Genomic DNA, 20,227 nt, shown 5'->3' on the forward strand with positions numbered 1-20,227 from the left:
GCAAGAATCACAAAGTCCTGAAATCTATCTGGCCTAATAGAGAACAAGCATTTCTGCGTATAGGTTTACTTCACGCAACACCAGATAAATTTGAACATTTAATTTCCTTGTGTTTCGAAGACCAGTGCAGAGCAGGAGTTACTGTAACATCTGCCAACCTCCAAACTTCATTTAAACACATCAGACAGACACCAGCAGCAGCATGTTTTCAGTGATTGTTATTTATTATTTCAATAGAGGCAACAGCACGGGCGATGGTCATGGTCAGTCAAAGGTTATTTTATTCGGCACAACTTGATTTAAGTTTATAGAACAAAGATTGATATGATAAACATCTCGTTTCAGTCTGTGTGTTGACGTTGGAGAGTCATGAAGGCCGACCTGATTTCCGGGGAAATCATTATCATCGATTCCTAAAATTCTCAAAGGTGACATACTGGACGTTCGCGCCCCTCCCCCAACAGGGCGTCTCTCAGCTGCCATCAGCGTTAGCCGGGTCCTTTAGCCGCTCCACAGAATTGTAATGCTCTCCGAGTCCATACGCGTGACGCATATACCTGCGGGCACAGGCCAACACACGGGTTCATGCAAATGGTCACATCAACTACCGTGTCAGCTACCATGGTCCAGATGGCAGCAATAACATACACGAGGGTGATGGGTTCGCCGTCAAACTCCTCTCCGATCTTTATGGCGGCCGAGCTGGACTGGACGACGTCGATGGGCAGCTGCAGAACTTGCGTCAAAGCTCGCAGCTGAAAAGGAACCAGAGGCACGGACAAGTTGTCAAAGCGGACGGTGTGAGGAGCGCCCAAATAAACGCCCCTGGAGCGCTCACTTCTAGCTGTCCGCCCCAGGCTGCCGTGTGCTCCACGTCGCTGCAGTACTTCTCAAACTCATCTGGGGGCCAGCAGAGAAACGAAAATGAAACCCGGACTGACCTTTATTCAAATAAAACACTGTTTTATATCTGTACGTGTTACCTGTCGTGTACATGTCGCCAGTGTCGGGGTTCGTCAGGAAGGGCAGGAAGTCGCCGGCGTGGTTCCTCATATGCTCGGCTGTTTGTGACCGGAGCTCTTTCACGCTCATCAATGATTGCGGCTGCAAAACCAGGTACAGTTCACAGTTCAAACACCTGAACTTGAATGTTTGTCAGATTATTTACGATCAGGTGCTCAGATTACACCTCTCTGATGACGTTCACCTTTGACCTCTGTGCCAGCTGATCCTCAACGGCGCGGTACAGGCAGTGGCCGTCCGAAGAGATCTCCCTGATCTGTAGCTGTTTCTGGGCCAGTTTCTGAGCTAAAATCAAACCCTCCTGGTGCCGGGCACCCTGCAGGTTTTCCACCTCTGCGTCTGCGATCCTGCTCTCCCGCTCTTTCTCCTGAGCAGCTTTCTTGTCCTGGAGGGTTCAAGCAGACGCAGAAGATTGAAGACTTGCAAAGGAGTTCAAAGCAAAACAGCTGCTTACCCTTCGTTTTTGAGCCTTGGTTACTCGTGGCTGTTTGACCTCCTCTTGTTCACCGTCTCCCACCTTCATGCCCTCCACCCCGTTTAACACCCCGTCCACCTTGAAAGAGCGAGAGAGTTAAGGCTAGGAAGAGACTCAGAAACATTTTCAAAATCACCTCAGAAATCTTTTCCTTGACATTTAACTTAGCATCTGTTGACATGAATAACATGGCCTCGACACCTGGGGAGATTTTGCCCCAGCGAGTGCTAAATCCATGTCCTAAATCAGGATTGATCATCAACCAACCACAGGATTTAATGTTAAGGCTGGTCTGCGAGTGCTCACAGCAGCAACCGTGCAACGGATCTCACAGACCAGAAAAGACAACATTTACCTTTGTGTCAGATGTTAGTCGCCTCAACTCCTCCTCGTGTTTCTGGTTGAGGTCCGCTTCCAGTTTGGCGATGTCTTCTGTCAGTTGTTTCCGCTTCTTCTTGTCATTTTTGGGCACCGCGTTTTTCATTCGCTGAATTTCAGCTGGAAACAAGAGAAACAACAACCTCAACAACATCTCGGGGGAAAATAAAAAGCCTGAATAGATTCAAACAGCACTGTGTAGACCAGAGATACGGTAGATAACATTTAATGTTAACATTAAGATTAGGGTTAGGGATCTGGAATTGCTCTAAAACCCCTGTTTGCAACCAGTCAAAGTAACGGGTAGTAGCTAATATCTAATTACAACACCATTATGACACTTCTAGCTCTCCATTTAATACCGTGTAACAGGTCTTTCTTTTCAATCGACTTGGCTGCATAAGGACTAGATGATTTGCAGTGCCAGATGATCAAAACTTTGTCATATTCCAACATCTGATTCAAGCTGTACTGGGTTAGGAACCTTGCATCTCTTTCTTCTCTTTACGGTGCTGCTTTGCCAGCTGCTCCTCTGGGGTCTCCACTGCCTCATCCTCCATGTCTGGCTGACGCTCACTTTGCTCAGTGTGTCCCGGGTGCAGATAAGAGAAGCCGCTGTGTTATTATGTAGTTGAAGCAGCAGATAAAAACATAGTCCACAAAATCGTAAAAGCGTGCTGATGCGACCACGGGCATGGGCAGCCCGGAAAAGACAAACAGGGGGGCGGGGCTTTGTTCTTCTTCGACGCCACACTGAGATGCATGATGGTATGCCGCCCCGTGTGGTCAAGTAGTGCACTGCAACGAGATCAAGACTGGAAAACAAAATAAAAACAGGACATTGCCTAACGTGCTTGTCGTTATATACAAATATATACATTAATGTCTGTCACCACGTCGTTTTGTGCACGTAAGTGAAAGGAAAAAAAACAGACGCACGTTGTCAGCCTACAAATGTTTTAGATGCCAGTGGGTTTTTTTTTATTATTATTGAATTAAATGCAAATCAATGAAGTTTAGCATTTAATTCAATAATCGGTTGGTTCGGTTTTTTTAGTGGATCACATGAAATACTCTATTGTAGCAATATTTCTGGATAAATCGGTATTATTTGATTTATTTGCTTGATTCGGCGGTGGCGGACGCGCTTTGTGACGTGGCACGAGGGCGGAAGAGCTTGTTTGTGTTTTGGTTCTAAAGAGGAAGTAGCGAGAAGAAAGAAAGGAGGGGACGTGACGGGATTGTTGAAATTATTTTCTTGGTTCCCGGACGCCGCCTTACTAGAGTGTCCCTGGTTCCGTGTGGAAATACAGCAGCAGCGGTGTTTAAAGTCCACAGCCTCATCCATCTCTCGGGTAACGTCCGCGATAAGAAGCGACAGATCGGGTTTTCCAGCTGTCTGACAGGCTAATGCTAACTTGCTTGTCATCGGTTCATAACGTTAGCTAAAGCCCCCGCTAGCAGAAGCCAGCTAGTGTCGGTGATGTTTTACTGCTGAGGGAACGAACAAACGAGGCCTTTAAACACCTGTGCTCGGTCCAATTGTTTATCAGGATATTTGCTGCAACTAAAACAACTTCTGGTATGGCTCGCTTCTTTGACGGGTTTATATTTGCCATAGCTCCATGCTAAATGGGTGGAATTGGTTCTAGCCTGTTAGCAATAGTAAGTGTATTAAGATTGTAGGATTGTAGGAAATGACATTTGTCAACCAGATCACCATTTCAGACCATAGCAACGCGATTGTTCCCTCTTCGGCCCTTCGAATTTGTCTTGTGTAAGTGTGCTTGGAGAAATATTTAATGTGTTTTCCTCGATTGCTTTGTACGCAGGCGTTGAAGTTGGCTAACAGTAATTAAGCTAACTAGCTCGACAATCATAACAACGTGGAAAATGGCGTCCATGTCTAAAATCAAAACAGATACAGAAGTGCTAACATGAGTGTTTACAGTCGACAAGCCCCAGGCTTAGCCAAATATTTTGTGAACACTATAGGGCACAGCTTTTGTTAACAGCCACCGATTAAAGCTCTCTGTTTGGCAGAGCGTTTGCGCCTTCAAACATTTAATCATATTTCAAATAGGTCTAATATTTCATATCTGCGGCACATATAATTGATACCTGAACCGGAAAAGAATACTGCAGGTAATAAGATCTCTTTTCCCCAGTTCCTCAACACTGCTAACGCCATCTGAGTAATTTGGTTGAAGGGTTGACAAGTTAATATCGTATTTGCTGCAAGTTAGACCTCCATTTGTAGTTTTGAGGATCTCATTTCAGATTGCTCCTCAATGAGCGTTGATCATGTGGTTGCACTAAGGAGCAAACATCTGCCTCAGTTTAAGAAGCAATCAAAATCCATATGCAAGAAATAAATACATCAATGAAGATTCATAGTTGTTTAAAAGTGGCCATTAAGTACTTTTAACCATTGAACTTGGATAATAACCCACCGGTGCAGCGTTGATTGGGATCTTTTACTCTGGTGGTATTTTCTTAAATCCATAATTCGATTGAAACTGATTAAAGGCATCATATTTAATGAAATATGGAGGAGTTTCTCCACAGTAGAAGTCACTTTAGCAAAGGAGGCTTCAGCGTTGCCTCCTCACAAGAACCAACTGTTTTGCACAGGTTTTGTCAGCTGTTTGGCCCTAAACAAATTACTGGGAAATGCATGAATGCTTGGCATGCACTCTGCTGACACATTGTTGCATTTGTAACATGTTTGAATAAGGTGAGTGGCTGGAAAATCTTGAGCTGGTGTGTGTGCAGGTCCTAAAGAGGCTCCTGTCACTTGTGCTCTTCAGATAATCTGCAGCTATATTTTGTAATTCCATCAGCACGCTCCGCTTTACATACTTTGGTGTTTCTATATAAAACGAGTGTGTTGGCTTTAGGAGGTGTTTGGAAGGTCGAAGCACATGGACCCAACTGGAGCAACGATTTAAGATGCGAAAGGAGTGGCTCTGTTTTATTGTTTTCCAGACATTTGTCGTTTTCCTTTTCCCCTCAACTTCGAATTGATTATTTTGCTCTCTGCATAATGAGGTGGTGTCTTCAAGGGTCTGTGTTTGAAGTTCTGACGTGTTCAGATGTTTTACAGGATTAACAGTAGTGTTGTGGGCCCTGACACCAGCCTTTTTAATCCGCTTCGGACGGAGGAGGAAACATCCCCGATGCTGCATGCAAACGACGGTGCAGGGCTACGGTGGCTGCCGCGGGCTTGTCAAGCTACTCTAGTACGAAAAATAGCAAGGCTTACTTAAAAAAAAACCAAACGGAAACTGGTTCAAACCACTATAAACACAACAATCTGTCTTTGGTGTGGAATTATTTTAGTGGAAACAGAAGCCTGATACCTTTGTTTGGTATTAGTTTTAGTCTCAGACTGGAAAGATCTGGCAACAACCTCATAATGGCTCCGGGTATTTGTGTCTAAGCCTGGTTCTTGAGTAAAAACGTATCGAGGAACAGCTTGATAAGCAAGACAGTTTAGTTAGTATCAGGGCTGGATCAGGAGAACCCTGATAAACCGACTTTTTGTTGCCTAATGGTGACACAAATCTTGCTCAACGCTCTGGATTCTGTTCTCTGCTCTTGTGTTGTCACATTAGCGTGTAGGTATCCACGATTTCTTCTACTGCTCACATTCTATAAATGCCAAACATCACATGTTCAATTCAGCCGAACAGAACAAAAGGTCTTACGGGGCTTAAACGTGCACGTGCGCTCTCGCAGCGGCTGCAAGGAGCATTAATTTAGCATTAGCTTTAGCGTCCGTTAGCACATAGGCGTTGTTCAAAGCCAGCAGCTGTGTGTTGTCCTGCTTGCCTCTTTGCAGCAGAGGTCCTGACGTAGAGCTTTTAGCCCACAGGACACCAGGAGATCTCAGCAGGCCATGGCCAGTCGGGGAGGTGCCACGAGACCCAACGGACCCAACGCAGGGAACAAGATCTGCCAGTTTAAACTGGTGCTGCTGGGGGAGTCAGCCGTTGGGAAGTCCAGCTTAGTGCTCCGCTTCGTCAAGGGTCAGTTCCACGAATTCCAGGAAAGCACAATAGGAGGTGAGGGTCACGCAGCGAGACCGTTCTGATTCATGAGCTGCCAGCTGGCTGGAGATCAACCGGGTCAGTTCAGGGGAATGTTCATCTCGGGGCTCGTCCTGGAAACCTCAGCTGACGCCGTGTCGGCCAGTCAGATAAAACAAGCCAATTAGTTTTGATGCTCGTAAATCCCAGAGATGATTACGCAGCCCCAGCTAATTCACAGCCCCCACCCCCACCGCCCCCCACTTTCCCAGGAACGCAGACCTGTGGCGTCACTGGCACCGCCAGCAGGAACTGTGAAGACTGAGTTTGAGCTTCTGGGGTTTATAATGGCATCACTTTCCTGTCTGTTGTCTTCTCAAAAACTCAGATTCAGACCTCCAGAATGAAACTTTTGCATCAGTCCAGGTCTCCATTCAGCTCTCTGTTCATCCCGTTTCTATGTTTGTTGGTTTTTATAAGAATTTGGGTATTTTGACCTAAATGAAGTCTAAAATGCTCCAGAACACTTGCAGGGTGTGTTGGGAATGAGGGCGTCGCTCATAGGGATGTAGGGAATGTGGAACAATTCCTTCATTGTCTACTAGCCTGTTTGTATCTGAAGTGCTGCCCCCTGTGTGTTTGGGGGTGCATTGCGGTTCTTGAAAACATCCCAAACTTCCCATTTTCAGTTTTCCTGTATTCTTAAGCGCCTCAGTCATGAATAAACTCTGCTCTCAAATACCAAGCATAGCTAAAACGTGGCTAAATCTGCTGAAATGACACTGAGACGCGTTTACGATCCGTTTCGGTTGAATCCGCTCAGCGTCACGGAGACCGTAGCAGCCTTGTGTTGTTTTGATATCGATTATCTCACCGCCCTTCTGTTTCCTCCCAGCTGCGTTCCTCACCCAAACGGTATGTCTCGACGACACGACGGTGAAGTTTGAAATCTGGGACACAGCAGGTCAGGAGCGCTACCACAGTTTGGCGCCTATGTATTACAGAGGAGCGCAGGCGGCCATCGTGGTCTACGACATCACAAACGAGGTACCTTGGCCTCACGCCTGAAAGGAGGCGTTTTGTTCTCGGCACAAATCTCCTCGTCTTCTGTTCGCAGGAGTCATTCGCCCGCGCGAAGAACTGGGTCAAGGAGCTACAGAGACAAGCTAGTCCTAATATAGTCATCGCTCTGTCGGGCAACAAGGCCGACCTGGCCAGCAAGAGAGCCGTCGACTTCCAGGTGAGTGCAAACAGGCTGATTGTTAGGTCCGACTAGAGCAGGCCCAGATGCCGCCCGTACGGCGGGCTCCTAGCAGTCTGGGAGCGCTCGCTGACATCTACTGGTAATGACTTTGTACTGCCAGGATGCCCAGTCATACGCAGACGACAACAGCTTACTGTTCATGGAGACGTCAGCAAAGACATCAATGAACGTGAACGAGATATTCATGGCCATCGGTGGGTGACTCTGACATTTCACGTAAATGCTGCGTAAATCTGAAATGACGTGGGAGGGGGGAATAGAGATAAAAGCTGTTTTCTTTCTTTCCTTTACGCTAGCAAAGAGATTGCCGAAGAGCGAGCCTCAGGCAGCAGGGGGCAGCACCGGGCGGAACCGCGGCGTGGACCTGACGGAAGCCGCCCAGCCCGCAAAGGCTCCCTGCTGCAGTACCTAACACGGAGACCCCCCCACCCCCCCACAAACCACCCACCATCTACAAATCTACAACAGCCAGAACGCGTCAAGCCAATGTGGTCGCTCCCTCATGGTCTCTCTCATTAGAAGAATCCCTGTGCCCCCCCCCCTTTTATAACAATGAAGTCAATGGTAATGTCCCTTCCCAGTTTGGCTGCTACCGTGTTCCTCATCATTCCTTCCGTTTCCCTCATCCACCTGTCCATCATTCTGTTGTTTCCAGGAGGTTTGAGAGGTATCATTTCTGAAAAAAGCCAACCTTTTGTTTCTGGCCAGTCAGAGACGAAGGAACGGTAGAGAGAAAGACCCCGAGACTGTTATGATTTAAGACATCGGTCTACTGCGGACCTTTTTATCCCATGCCAGCCACGTCTTTAGCCGCTGACCTACACTAGAGCCACTCTCCTCTCACGCCGCTTCTTTATTGGGCGTTCCCCATTGTCGTTATTTAGGCTCCTCCCCCTTCACCTGCACCGTCCCCCTCTTACGCGTTAGGTGGGGCGTCCGTCTGGGGTAGTTCTGGGGTCGTTTTCTGCCTTATGATGGTTCAGTTGACGTCACCATTGTGTCGGTGTCACACACACCCACACACACACACGTTGGTGGTATCACCGTGGTTTCTGTCATCTCCTCTTCATTAGGAAGTGCTACAGACGAGGCCACCTAGCGCGGCGTCCAAACAGGAACCGGACTGGCTGACTGATGGTATATTTAATCTGCACACACACACGCGCACACGTGCGATTGTGTTTGTGTATGAACACACATCAACCCTTTAACAAACTCAAACCTAAGCATTATTGTACATAAACACATACACTCACAATCTGTTACGTTTCACCTATTGAGCGCCCCTCTCTCTCTCACACACACCACACACACACACCTCTGCTCAGTCTTTTTACACATCTGTCTTACTCATGCCTTGCACTAATGATGCTCATGAATATATCCTGTCATGATTGCAGCCAGTGTGATATAAATATATAAATATCTAATATAAATATATAAATAATATACTGTAAATAGGGTGTTGCAGTGTATTCTACTTTTTATTTTTTGATTTACAAGTGACCAGACTAATGCTTGCTAGAACGTTGTCTCGATAAAAAAGAAATGTACAGTTAGCAGAAAAGAAACCAGACGGCTACACTGTGGGTTCTGAGGTTTGATTGTGCTCCCCTCCCCCACCCCCACCCCCACAAATGGTTAAAGTATAAACATCGGTGTTCTTTATAAATGTATGTATTGTTAATTAACAAAAAAAAAAAGAAATTGCATTTATTTAGTGGTCTGTCTCGTATCTGTTTCTCAAGACAATATCAAAAAGTTAAGGTTTCTGTTATTCTTTAATCATTTCTCTGCATATCACTAATTGTTTTTTTGTTTTTTGGTCTTTTTTTTGTTTTTTAATAAGTAGCATCAGGCACTGCTCACTGCAAGTAGATTTAAAAGTTCCAGAAACTGGCACTCCGACGCTGTAAAATAACCCTTCAGATTGGCAGGAAGCATCGGATTAACAGGTTGTAAGGGTGTGAATTGTGTCTTATTGCCTTGACCACCTGATTTCGTCCCAGATCGGAGCGTTTTCCAGTGCCGTCATGTAATGACCAAATAAATACTGAAATAAATTTGACCATTTATTATTTATTATATACACCGTGTGTATATGTGCTGTAGCAACCCCAAACCATTCATTTTTTTTAGATTTGACTTGTTCTTTAAGTATCGACTGGGGGGTTGATCATAAATGGGTGACCTTGAGTTTTTGGTTGCATTTTGCGACCTCTTCTGTGTGAATTGTGGAGGAATCGGCCTCTCCAGCCTCGGCCCCCTAGCGGAGGAAAAGGGGCCTGCAGACAGAAATAGAAAATAAGGATGAGCGCCATGTCTGATCCTCCGCTTGTGGAATAGAGCGGACGGCAAAGCGAATATATCCCGGCCCGGGGTCCCGTCTGGGGGGTTCCGTGGGAGTCATGGCCGACGGCGCTGGGATACAGCAGGGTTCGCCGGCCATCGGGGCCGCGGGGTTGGTTCCGGCCGGTCCCGGTGCCGGGGGGACGGAGGGCTCTGGCACCGCTGGAGGATCCGCACGTATCGCCGTGAAGAAGGCGCAACTCCGCTCCTCACCTCGGCCAAAGAAGCTGGAAAAACTCGCCGTGTATTCCTCCTGCAAGGTACGCTGCGTTCGCAGACAGGGGATTCATGAAACGCGACAGTTTGAGGACTTGTTCTTAATAAACAGTGTTTCTCGGGCTTGGTTGCAATAGTTTCCAAAATGCAAGCGAAGCAGAGGAAGCCATTGCAGCGCTTCATTTCCACCCCCCCTATTTCGAATGTGCGATGATTTATTTTAAAAAGCGAAACAAACCAACCGGTGCAGCTGAACGTTACGATCGCTCCAGGCCGCGAACCAGCAACCTTGCTGCCGCAAACCCTTTGCTGAACGGGGTTTCTGTGTCGGTGGGGGTTGGTGAACGTAAACATTGGCTTGGCGCTGAGATCTGGGAGTAGCTGCGCTCCAGCCCCAGTGTGCGTGTGTGGACGTGCGTGCGCGTAGACGCCTGTTTCACGCCTCTCCGGAGGCATTTGTCACCGCGCCGGAGCCGTCTGAGGACGCCCGGTCCGCTGAGAGGATTTTATTGGGTATGTGCGGCGGGTGATCCGCACACAGGGACGGGGTCTTTGTTTTGACAGGGTGACAGCTGCTCGGGGGGCGGAGTTTGTTGTTGTTTTACTGCGCATGCGCGGCCCCAGCTGACGGTGACAGGCCTCTTCAGCCCCCCTCCTGATGACACGAGCCAGCTATTAGTGACGCTGGCATGAGCCTAAAAGACCCATCGAAAAGTGAAATACTGTACTCTCATTAAAAGGTTTTAGATCTGCGTCTAATTACTGATTAAAGCACTTTTTATGCTCCCTATTCTTTTATCGGTGTCCTCTTCATGTTTGATCATAGGCTGAGGGAGCCTGTAAGTGTAATGGCTGGAAAAGCCAAAACCCCCCTCCGACCCCCCCACGAACCGACCAGCAGTCCAGCGCGGTCAACCTGCAGGAGCCCTGCCGGAGCTGCTCTCACACGCTGGGTCTGTAACAGCACCGGTACTCACCTGAGTTTTTGGTGTTTGTTTTGTAACATAACTCCTTTTATTCAGGTGATCATGTGACCCATCTGGAAAACATTTCTGAGGAGGAAATGAACAGACTTCTAGGTATCGTCCTGGATGTAGAGTATCTCTACACGTGCGTACACAAAGAGGAGGATGCAGACACCAAACAGGTCTACTTTTCACTCTTCAAAGTAAGTTTGACACTCAGGGAATGCACCGTGTACGTTACAACTTACTCTCTATTGACCATTTCCTTTCATTATTTCACTTTTCTGCAAAAGTTGTTGAGGAAGTCCATCCTGCAGATGGGTAAACCGATGTTAGAAGCCCAGGAGAGTCCTCCGTTTGAAAGGCCAAGCATTGAGCAGGTGATCAAATGCATCTGATACACACACACATACACGCGCAGTATCTTGCAGGTATTAATGTCTACATTGGCTCCCTGAATGGGTCACGATTCATTGGAATAAACCTTGAAATTCAACCTGGACCCAATTTGAACTTGCTAAAGATGACTCAAGCTGGAACTGAACAGGAAGCCATTCACTTTGACGCAACACTTCAGGCGTCTCCTGACCATGTTTTTGCCCATGGTACACTTCCTGCATTTCAAAGTCTTTGAAACTACAGCTTTAAAGGTTGGGAAACTTGCACATTAGATCCAGCGTCCTCACCACGGTCCCTCCTCCACCCCTGCTGGCTTCACCGCAGCGCTCCAGAACTGAGCGTACGAACTGGAATGAACCAAAGCAAGTCGAGGACAAATCAGTTAAACATCAGAGATATGAATTCCTTTCACACAAAAAGCCTCGTTCACCCTCCTTTGATCGACATCGCATCATTTTTCTAGCTTCCTTATTTAAAAGCAACCGGCCCCAGGAGATGGCGATGACCTCTGAGGTCAAGCCCCTTCTCCCATGGGTTGACTGAGTCTGCCTCTCCAAATAGGGGGTCAACAACTTTGTCCAGTACAAGTTCAGCCACCTTCCCTCGAAAGAGCGTCAAACCATCACGGAGCTCTCCAAGATGTTTCTCAACCAGATCAACTACTGGCAGCTGGAGACGCCCTCCCAGAGGCGCCAGAGGGTCTCCAGTGACGACGCGGCCGGATACAAAGCCAACTACACCAGGTAGCTGACGCCCACTGATGTGGGTCTCGCCTGTTTGGGGCTGTTGTTACAGCAGAACCCTCCCTGTTCCGCAGGTGGCTGTGCTACTGCAACGTGCCTCAGTTTTGCGACAGCCTCCCTCGCTACCAGACCACGCAGATCTTCGGCCGGACTCTGCTGCGCTCCGTCTTCACCGTGATGAGGAAACAACTGCTCGAGCAGGCCAGACAGGAAAAGGACAAGCTGCCGCCTGAGAAGCGTACACTCATCCTAACACACTTTCCCAAGTAAGGAAAGCAAAGGGGTCACATTACCATTATGCTGGATAACACTTGTGTTTAAGTTTGTTAAATTTGTGGCCCTCTGGTTTGTCTCAGGTTCTTATCGATGCTGGAGGAGGAAGTGTACAGCCATAATTCCCCCATCTGGAGCCAAGACTTCCTGGCAGGAGTGTCAGGGGGGCAGATTCCTGTTCACACAGGTAACACATCCTCAGAAATGCGCCTTTAAATCTGAAAGTCTAAAGTTGTGACGAAAGCCGTGATGGTTTGCACAAATTCCTGTTGCTGTTTAGTCATCAGTGCGCCCCCAGTGGTCATACCGCTATACTACAGCCCCAGTCCCGTGTCTGTGGATCCCTCCATGTGTGGGAGCGTCAGTCCCGCCAGGAAAGCAGCTTCTGTGCTGGAGCCAAGTCCAGGTACTAAACACAAGGATGTGGATCTGCTTAAGCAAGTTCTGTTGCCTGGCTGGGTGGTTGAGACTTTTCGTGTATTGTAGTTGGAGAAAAGCGCAAACCCACGGAGCCTCTCCACCACGAGGAGAACAAGAGACCCAGGGTGTTGGGTGACATCCCCATGGACCTCATCAACGAAGTCATGGCAACCATCGCGGATCCCGCTGCCATTCCAGAGGTAATCGTTTAACATTCCACGATTTGGACCAGTGGAATAACATGGTGGTTTTGCGTTTCCCAGCAGACCAGTCTGCTGTCGGCTCACTCTGCGCGTGACGAAGCCGCCCGTCTGGAGGAGCGCAGGGGCGTGATCGAATTCCACGTCATCGGTAACTCCCTGAACCAGAAGCCCAATAAGAGGATCTTGATGTGGCTCGTCGGCCTCCAGAACGTCTTCTCTCACCAGCTGCCCCGCATGCCCAAGGAGTACATCACACGACTGGTCTTTGACCCGTGAGGAGCTCTTATCTTTTCTCTGATTCCAACGGCGAATTGACCTCCACTCACTTCTCCCCCGGTCTCTTCTCGCTTCCCAGGAAGCACAAGACGCTGTCGCTGATCAAGGACGGACGGGTGATCGGGGGGATCTGCTTCCGCATGTTCCCGTCCCAAGGGTTCACCGAGATCGTCTTTTGCGCCGTGACGTCCAACGAGCAAGTGAAGGTAGGGCGCTTCCTCCGCTCTGCCGGGATGGTTCTGTTAGACACCTCTGAGCTGTATGACGGTTGTCTTTTCAGGGCTACGGGACCCACTTGATGAACCACCTGAAAGAGTATCACATAAAGCACGAGATCCTCAATTTCCTCACCTACGCTGACGAGTACGCCATCGGCTACTTCAAAAAACAGGTCGGGAGCTTTGCCAGCGTACATTTGAGCTTCAAAATACATGTTTTTTTAACCTTTAGTCTGTTCCAATTGCAGGGTTTTTCAAAGGATATCAAGGTACCCAAGGCCAAATACGTGGGCTACATCAAAGATTATGAGGGGGCCACACTGATGGGCTGTGAGCTCAACCCCAGTATTCCTTATACAGAGTTCTCTGTCATCATCAAGAAGCAGAAGGAGGTACAGGACATTTGCAGCCATTTTTGTCATTGTGTGTGGGCTCACTCGCCTTTTGCCCAACCTCAGATCATCAAGAAGCTGATAGAGAGGAAGCAGGCTCAGATCCGGAAAGTTTACCCGGGGCTCTCGTGCTTTAAAGAAGGCGTTCGGCAGATCCCCATCGAAAGCATTCCCGGCATCCGTACGTGTTTAACTGACAAACATCATCTCTGTGTTCAGACGTGTGAGTAAACTTCACCTGCATCAACAGGTGAAACTGGCTGGAAGCCTGTCGGCAAAGGGTGAGTGTGTTTTCCTTGCAACAAACATGGTTTTTAGCCACTACTCTGATCCGAATGATGGGTTCCCGATTTCCACGAGGACAAGGAACCTGGTTCCGGCCGCGCCACCTAGCCAAAACCGCAGCTGCCATTAAAAAAAAATGGGGAACAATCAGACAAAAATCTTTTTTTTTTTATTGATCGCACATTAGGAAGGAACTGAAGGATCCAGATCAGCTGTACAGCACTCTGAAGACCATCCTTCAGCATGTAAAGGTAAAAGATGAACAGCTCAGAAGCCTCTGAGCCTGTTCCGCGCTAAACGCCAAGATCTGATCTTGGATTGGCCGTGTTTCAGATGCACCAGAATGCCTGGCCTTTCATGGAGCCGGTCAAGAAAACTGAGGCCCCTGGGTACTACCAGTCCATTCGCTTCCCCATGGGTATGTTCAGCATCCAGGACTCCTCTCTGAACCAACTGAAACTCCCCGTCTGACCTTTGTCTCCTTTTCAATCCCCCTGACAGACCTCAAAACGATGAGCGAGCGTTTGAAAAGCAGGTACTACACCACGCGCAAGTTGTTCATGGCCGACATGCAGCGCATCTTCACTAACTGCCGTGAATACAACCCCCCCGAGAGCGAGTACTACAAGTGCGCCAACCTACTGGAGAAGTTCTTCTACACCAAGATTAAAGAGGCAGGCCTGATTGAGAAGTAACGGAGACCGAGAGGTCAAAAGGTTCTGTCATGGGTGAATGGGACTACTGATTCTGAAGCGGATTCAGAGACGTGTCTAACATATGGAGACGGGAACTCTAAGCGTTCGATGCACGCCGGCGGCCTGGGGACGGAGCCGATACACACACTGAGAAGTGGAGGAAGGAGGAAGGCCTCGCTGGAGCTCTGCCAGAGGCTCCTGAGTGTGATAAGACTTGAAAAGCATGATCCTGTGGGCGGGAATGGGTTTGAACTGAGGTCCATTTGTCTGCGATGAGTTCATCCTGCCAAAAAAAGGAAATTTGTACAGATTTGAATTATTATAAAAGCACTTATACCCCCCAATGTATATTTTAAATGTGTATATAACATATTTTGTTTCAGAACTAAATCTCCTTCCCTGACTCAATTTAGCCCCGTAGGTCAGTTCGACTACTTTAATGCACTTTTATTTTACAAGTATTATCCTTTTTTTTGACTCATTAGTAAATTTCCCCGTTGACTAAGGACTAATTGATCAAGAGTGTATTTATATGCTGTGATTTAAAAATATCTCTGCTAAAAACAAGGTCTTAATTTATTATTTTAGTCCAGCAGATGGAGATTGATAACTTTATACTTTGGAGATGAAGCTTGTGCAATACTATGTGGTTTTGCTGTTTTGTAACAACTTGAAAAAAAAAAGAAAAAGGTGTTTGTACTTTTCAAAACTAGGCGAGAAAAACATTTTTGTAAAGTCTGGAAAAATGATTTCATGCTCTTTGTACAATTGGTTTTAATGACATAGTATTAGCTTATTTTATAGATGAAATAAAACCGAAGTGATGCTACGTTTAGTCTAATTTTTTAGTTTTATCATTTTTATACAAGAGAAGCAAAAAAGGTCACTGATCAGAATTTATTAAATGACAATGTACAGACTTCTAATCAGCTGTCACAATAAAAACAATGAGAAATGGGGACAATTGTAGGGATAAATAAAAGACGAACAGAAGAAAGAATAGTCCGAAAGAAAAAAAAAACAATCAAACCGATCACATTTTGGTGAACACGTTAAAAATCGATCATGTCAACAGTGACTTCATACAGGTTTCAAGGAGGACGCGCACAGCAGCTCCTAGCCACACCCCACAAACGCCTCGTTGTAGTTCAACGACTGCTGGCTCTCAGTGGAATTCCTGGATGTCTGCACGGAATTCCTCCGTCCGGGCTTCTGCTTAAAAATAGGAGAGCGGAGGAACTGCAAATCTGTGAACTTGTCCCCGCGCCGCAGCTTCCTGTTAACATCAGAGAGGAACTGTTGTCACAGCCTGCGAGAGGTAAAGCAACGGGACTCGACGGACGTCCTTACGCATTTAACGTGGGTTCTTTGTAGTCTACGACCATCGTGCAGCGCCGCTTGCGTGCAGGGACGGGGGTGGAGCAACGGCCGTCGGTGGGCCGCGGGCCGCCGCAGGAGAACTTGCGGAAGGCTGCAGGGGACAGATTGGTCACGTCACACAGACTCAAGCCCCGCCCAGCTGTCCTTAAACCGTGCACACCTGCAGAAATGTGGGTGGGAAGCAAGAAGAGAACAGTTGTGTGGACGCACCAGTAAGATGTGAAGAGGCAGAGTGCCGACACATCGTGAAGAGGTCATGTGATCAGTCCAAGTGTCCCAAAACCTGAGTGAGGTGATCAGGCTCTTAGATATCAAAGCAACAAATAAAGCACTCACTTCTCTTGCATGTCTTGGCTCTCTGGGGGGTTTGGTGGGTCACACGAGGAGCCTCAGCGGAGGACTCTCCAAAATTGGACAAGACACCGTCTATTCTCATCATCTCAGCTTCAACCAAGGGACTGACGGGGGGTAAACCATCGTCGTCGACGACAGCCTCGCTGTGACGTGCTGAGGACGCATTTATATTTTAAAGTTTTAATCATCAGCAGGTTTGTTTTAATATGCAGAGAAACTTAATGCTCACCTGGATTATTCTCTTGCCCCAGTCTTCCTGGACCAGGACTGTTAGAGAAGCTAGAGTCAGCAGACCGATGACGATTAGCTTCCTTTCTGGTTACAGTCGGTGGACTGGGTTCATCTCTAAAGACTAAAAACAACTAAATGAGTACAACATTTAAACAACAAAGGAACGCAAAGCGAAGGCGCGACTCACTCGAGATCTTCGCCTGTTGAGCGGCGTTCTCTTTTTCCCTGTTGACTTTAGAAATCCGGCCTCTCCGGGTTGTGATTGCTCCAGACTTGCCGGGGGAGGCTCGGGCCTGCCTGCTCTTCTGAGGGACGTAAAGGCTGTCGTCTGATTCGGAAGACGGCGACCAGGAGGTTTCGCCATGTTGTGGAGGTGGAGGCGACGCGCTCTCGAGGGCTTGACCGTCCCGCGGCCCCTCTTCGCTGATGGGCGTGGCCGACTGGCCGTCCTCCGCTTTGGCCTTGAACGGGGTGATGTGAACAGCCTCTTCGCAGTCAAAGTCAAAAGTGTCGTTGAACCCCTGTGAGGTGTTGAGCTTGTTCCCCTGGGACTGAGCCGCACTTTTGGTCCTACTGGCTGACTGGTCGCGGCTTTTTGAGCGGGCTCTAGGTTTGGGATTCTCCCAGGGTTTCTTCAACGGGGCTCGCTCTGGTTTGCGTCCCCTCTCCGGTTTTCGTCCAGTCGGTTCTGGTCTGCTCTGGAGCTGCTGCTTGGTTTGTTTTCTGGCGGGACGCTGCTGTTTGGGCTTTCTGGGCGCGACATGTTCAGGAGTGGAATGCTGGAACTCCTCAGTGTCGGCGCAGTCTGCATAATCTGGTTCTACTCCCTGCTCTGGCTGAGTTGATGTTCTGTCATCACTGGTTATTGGACTTGCTATTAAAGGACCCGAGTCTGGACTCGCCTGAACTTCACAAAGCAACTTCTTCACCCGCTCCGACCTCCTCTGGCCTGTTCTCTCTGCATGGCGACGCCTCACACCCACCGTCGACGGCAAAGTTACTTCCTCTTTACATTCAGAATGTAAATTATTTAGGGACGATTGGTTTTCTGCAAAAATTGTTTTAAAAATACATTAAATGTTTTAAGTAAACAGTGAGAACAGTAAAATGACTCATATGCAGTACTTGGGAAACCAGTTTATTCTGACTTCAAAGTGTGATGTCATTTGCTTAATTTAGATGTTTATGCGCGTACCTGCACAAACGGGAGAGGCGTTCCACTCGGCCGGTTTATCACCACAACTGCTCCCCCGCTCCCTGCTGTAAAGGGAGAAAAGACACTATTAGAAATCCGGGATTATCCACAGTTAGGGTTCAGCTCCACTATCATCAGTTCACCTGACAAATTCCACAGGGCGCTGAGCTTCACTCGGGCGATTTGGCTGATTCTTCTAAAAGAAATCACAGTAAAGTGGGATTTTTTTTGTGAACACATGGAGGAATGTGATCAACAAGGAGCGTACCTCTGTAACATTTGCTTCCTGTTCTTTGAACTTCCTTCTGAGCAGAAGGAGGTGGAGGAACAGGGCCTGCTGCTCCCTCTTCAGCTGCAGGATCACCGCATTCGCCTGCCTCACCTTCTCCTTTTCAGCTTGCAGAGCCAGGGCCAGGGAGGCGTTGTTCATTTGGATGCTCTTCAGGATGGTGTGGGCGTTATGACCCACTAGAAGTAAACACGGCACAACGTGATTGACACAATCTCATATCCATAAGAGCAGGTATCCACGCTCTTATGCTATATGCAATATTCATCCTCACCATTGCCCTTGTTTATCATTCTGGCCCGTCCCCGGCTGGGAGCCGATGCCCTGGCCAACCGTTTCGTTCTCCTTTCCTTCATCTTCTCCTTGATGTCCTCCAGACTCTGCTGGTAGGACTTCTTCTGGACGCGCTCTTTCACCATAGCTCCGGATTGTTCACTATAGCGACGGTCAGCAACGTAGCGCTCCAACTTGGGCCAAATCGAAGCTAACGCGCTAGCTTTCTTAGCACGACGTTGACCGTTAGCGTCACACGGTCTCGTCCGTCGTCATTTCCAGAGGGCTGAATCTTACCAGCGCGTAACTTACATCAGCGTGTTACTGACAGATATAACGTTTCGCTGCTATAAAATTGGCTCAGCTACGCAATAACAAACCATTTAATCGCAGAGGATTCGCTCTCTGGTAGTTCGAATTTTTGCTACCCGGCATTTGATTGGCGATATGTCATTTTGCGTCACTTCCGTAGAAGTTTTTCATTCGGTCACCAGATGGCGCTGATATACAGAAAAGAGAAGCGCATTTCCCTTCTTGTCCGCCTGGTTTTGTTTACACAAGTTGACTTTGTTTGTTTGTTTCTTTCTTTCTTTTTTAATGTATTCTGTCAGATACCAAATCGTATCTTTCATTTAGATCATCTTCCTTGGGCATTTTTCATTCTACTATTGACTATCTAATAAATACCAAGCACACACTGTTTGGAATACAATAAATAGTGGACATTCTAAAGAATTTTTTTTTTTTTTTTTTAAAACACTCATTTAAAAAACACTCATTCATTCTGGCATGATAAAGTAGGTGATTACGAATTTTTGAATGACCGGTGAAGATAGGAGCTCAAGCACTGTCTGTAAACACCCTGTTTCGTGGGAAATGTTTACTGTAAAATCACATTGAAAAAGTGTTGATATTCCTACATTTCTATCATTAACAAAGGAATTATATTTGTTTCACACTTACTTTAATAAAGCATAAAAAATGACTTTATTTTGTCATCCATCGGTGTATTGAAGCTATCAGATGTGTGGTTTCTGTTAGTGTCCGTGACTATTGAATATTCTGAAAGTCATTTGTGGCACTCAAATGGTGTTTGATTGCTAATGATTTAGGGACAAATCCATCACATCACCAAGCCCTGTTGATTTTCCCCATCATGATCTACGGCAATCAGGGAAAGAAGGAGCAGGAACGCTAAATCAAAAATGAATTCCAAGGGAATTCCAAGTATTGTTTATTTACACAGATGAATTAGCATAGCTGTTTTAGCTACATTATTATTATTATTATTATTATTATTATTATTATTATTATATTATTATTATTATTATTATTATTAAAACCCTATTTTGGGTCTGAGCTAAAGCTCAGTAATAGCTGCCAAACAGTCTTAGAATCCAAAGAACCAAAAGATATTCTGTTTCCCACCAGATGAAAAGGATTAGCTTTAATCTGTGATCGTGCTTCATCTGGGGCCAAGAATACACAATCCTACTCTATGATGTGGAAAACTGTTGCCATAATTCCACATTAAGAAACTTCATTATAAAGAGGGCTGTGTAATCAGAGAGGAAACTTAGTTCCTGATATTAAAAACAAAGAATCTAACTTTGTAACTTGCTCTCTAATGTGTCGTAAAGGTCCAACAACATCAACTCCCTGTGGCAAGCAGCAGGCTCTTCATTCCTTACAGTGTGCATCTGAACATCATGGTGAGCCTTTTTATTATTATTTCAACCCCCCTCCCTCCATTATCTGGTCTGTTCTTGTGCTTCTGCAAGACATACAGGTTTTTTTAAAAAAAAAGGTTTTTAGTGCATTTTCAATTATTTACGATGCACGCACCTCCAAAAATACTAAATCTTCTTCCCGGTTATTTGAGTAAATACAGCCTTACATT

At 47.0% G+C, this 20,227-nt stretch overlaps 4 protein-coding genes and 1 long non-coding RNA gene across 9 annotated transcripts; 2 read left to right on the forward strand and 3 right to left on the reverse strand.

The window, feature by feature from the left end:
• Nucleotides 1-205: 205 nt before the first annotated feature.
• On the reverse strand, nt 206-2,660 carry otud6b (OTU deubiquitinase 6B). The gene is made up of 8 exons (XM_057020173.1): nt 2,361-2,660; nt 1,854-1,996; nt 1,478-1,576; nt 1,208-1,408; nt 984-1,104; nt 839-900; nt 649-755; nt 206-557 (listed from the first exon to the last, which is right to left on the reverse strand). The coding sequence occupies exons 1-8, from the start codon at nt 2,434-2,436 to the stop codon at nt 473-475; spliced, it is 894 nt and encodes a 297-aa protein (XP_056876153.1). The 5' UTR covers nt 2,437-2,660; the 3' UTR covers nt 206-472.
• Nucleotides 2,661-3,046: 386 nt separating this feature from the next.
• On the forward strand, nt 3,047-9,239 carry LOC130517946 (ras-related protein Rab-5A-like). 2 transcript variants are annotated; one of them, XM_057020174.1, is made up of 6 exons: nt 3,047-3,231; nt 5,747-5,943; nt 6,803-6,954; nt 7,025-7,147; nt 7,272-7,365; nt 7,468-9,239. In XM_057020174.1, exons 2-6 carry the CDS (start codon nt 5,778-5,780, stop codon nt 7,581-7,583), a joined length of 651 nt encoding a protein of 216 aa, XP_056876154.1. In that variant the 5' UTR covers nt 3,047-3,231; nt 5,747-5,777; the 3' UTR covers nt 7,584-9,239. The 2 variants fall into 2 exon arrangements, with proteins under 2 accessions (XP_056876154.1, XP_056876155.1); XM_057020175.1 differs by lacking the exon at nt 3,047-3,231 and adding an exon at nt 3,237-3,458.
• Nucleotides 8,982-10,321, reverse strand: LOC130517947 (uncharacterized). Its single transcript, XR_008947860.1, has 2 exons — nt 9,979-10,321; nt 8,982-9,785 (listed from the first exon to the last, which is right to left on the reverse strand). It is a non-coding gene; the product is annotated as an uncharacterized LOC130517947 (long non-coding RNA).
• On the forward strand, nt 9,322-15,434 carry kat2b (K(lysine) acetyltransferase 2B). 2 transcript variants are annotated; one of them, XM_057020168.1, is made up of 18 exons: nt 9,322-9,780; nt 10,563-10,689; nt 10,759-10,904; nt 10,995-11,081; nt 11,662-11,843; nt 11,918-12,109; nt 12,200-12,303; nt 12,397-12,522; nt 12,603-12,736; nt 12,800-13,011; nt 13,095-13,221; nt 13,296-13,406; nt 13,482-13,625; nt 13,692-13,806; nt 13,876-13,906; nt 14,098-14,161; nt 14,244-14,328; nt 14,412-15,434. In XM_057020168.1, exons 1-18 carry the CDS (start codon nt 9,580-9,582, stop codon nt 14,603-14,605), a joined length of 2,382 nt encoding a protein of 793 aa, XP_056876148.1. In that variant the 5' UTR covers nt 9,322-9,579; the 3' UTR covers nt 14,606-15,434. The 2 variants fall into 2 exon arrangements, with proteins under 2 accessions (XP_056876148.1, XP_056876149.1); XM_057020169.1 differs by having other exon boundaries at nt 12,803-13,011.
• Nucleotides 15,435-15,488: 54 nt separating this feature from the next.
• sgo1 (shugoshin 1) lies at nt 15,489-18,779 on the reverse strand. Of its 3 annotated transcripts, none has more exons than XM_057020171.1 (9): nt 18,329-18,779; nt 18,034-18,233; nt 17,909-17,961; nt 17,766-17,830; nt 16,758-17,618; nt 16,569-16,691; nt 16,322-16,492; nt 15,956-16,076; nt 15,489-15,881 (listed from the first exon to the last, which is right to left on the reverse strand). In XM_057020171.1, exons 1-9 carry the CDS (start codon nt 18,471-18,473, stop codon nt 15,722-15,724), a joined length of 1,899 nt encoding a protein of 632 aa, XP_056876151.1. In that variant the 5' UTR covers nt 18,474-18,779; the 3' UTR covers nt 15,489-15,721. The 3 variants fall into 3 exon arrangements, 2 of the variants coding, with proteins under 2 accessions (XP_056876151.1, XP_056876150.1); XM_057020170.1 differs by having other exon boundaries at nt 15,956-16,145; nt 18,329-18,778; XR_008947859.1 differs by lacking the exon at nt 15,489-15,881 and having other exon boundaries at nt 16,196-16,492.
• Nucleotides 18,780-20,227: the final 1,448 nt, after the last annotated feature.

This window comes from Takifugu flavidus, chromosome 21 (genome assembly GCF_003711565.1).
Source record: "Takifugu flavidus isolate HTHZ2018 chromosome 21, ASM371156v2, whole genome shotgun sequence".
Lineage (NCBI taxonomy): Eukaryota > Metazoa > Chordata > Actinopteri > Tetraodontiformes > Tetraodontidae > Takifugu > Takifugu flavidus.

Bases quoted from the DNA above. Each gene is read 5' to 3' on its own strand.
- otud6b (XM_057020173.1), bottom strand. From the start codon at position 2,436: ATGGAGGATGAGGCAGTGGAGACCCCAGAGGAGCAGCTGGCAAAGCAG. The intron at 1,997-2,360 runs GTTCCTAACCCA...TCTTGTTTCCAG, and splicing joins AGAGAAGAAAGAGATGCAAG to CTGAAATTCAGCGAATGAAA. The intron at 1,409-1,477 runs GTAAGCAGCTGT...TGAACCCTCCAG, and splicing joins CCAAGGCTCAAAAACGAAGG to GACAAGAAAGCTGCTCAGGA.
- LOC130517946 (XM_057020174.1), top strand. From the start codon at position 5,778: ATGGCCAGTCGGGGAGGTGCCACGAGACCCAACGGACCCAACGCAGGG. The intron at 6,955-7,024 runs GTACCTTGGCCT...TTCTGTTCGCAG, and splicing joins TCTACGACATCACAAACGAG to GAGTCATTCGCCCGCGCGAA. The intron at 7,148-7,271 runs GTGAGTGCAAAC...TTGTACTGCCAG, and splicing joins AGAGAGCCGTCGACTTCCAG to GATGCCCAGTCATACGCAGA.
- kat2b (XM_057020168.1), top strand. From the start codon at position 9,580: ATGGCCGACGGCGCTGGGATACAGCAGGGTTCGCCGGCCATCGGGGCC. The intron at 10,905-10,994 runs GTAAGTTTGACA...TTTCTGCAAAAG, and splicing joins TCTACTTTTCACTCTTCAAA to TTGTTGAGGAAGTCCATCCT. The intron at 12,304-12,396 runs GTAACACATCCT...GTTGCTGTTTAG, and splicing joins GCAGATTCCTGTTCACACAG to TCATCAGTGCGCCCCCAGTG.
- sgo1 (XM_057020170.1), bottom strand. From the start codon at position 18,473: ATGGTGAAAGAGCGCGTCCAGAAGAAGTCCTACCAGCAGAGTCTGGAG. The intron at 18,234-18,328 runs GTGAGGATGAAT...GTTTACTTCTAG, and splicing joins AATGATAAACAAGGGCAATG to TGGGTCATAACGCCCACACC. The intron at 17,831-17,908 runs GTGAACTGATGA...CTCCCTTTACAG, and splicing joins CGCCCTGTGGAATTTGTCAG to CAGGGAGCGGGGGAGCAGTT.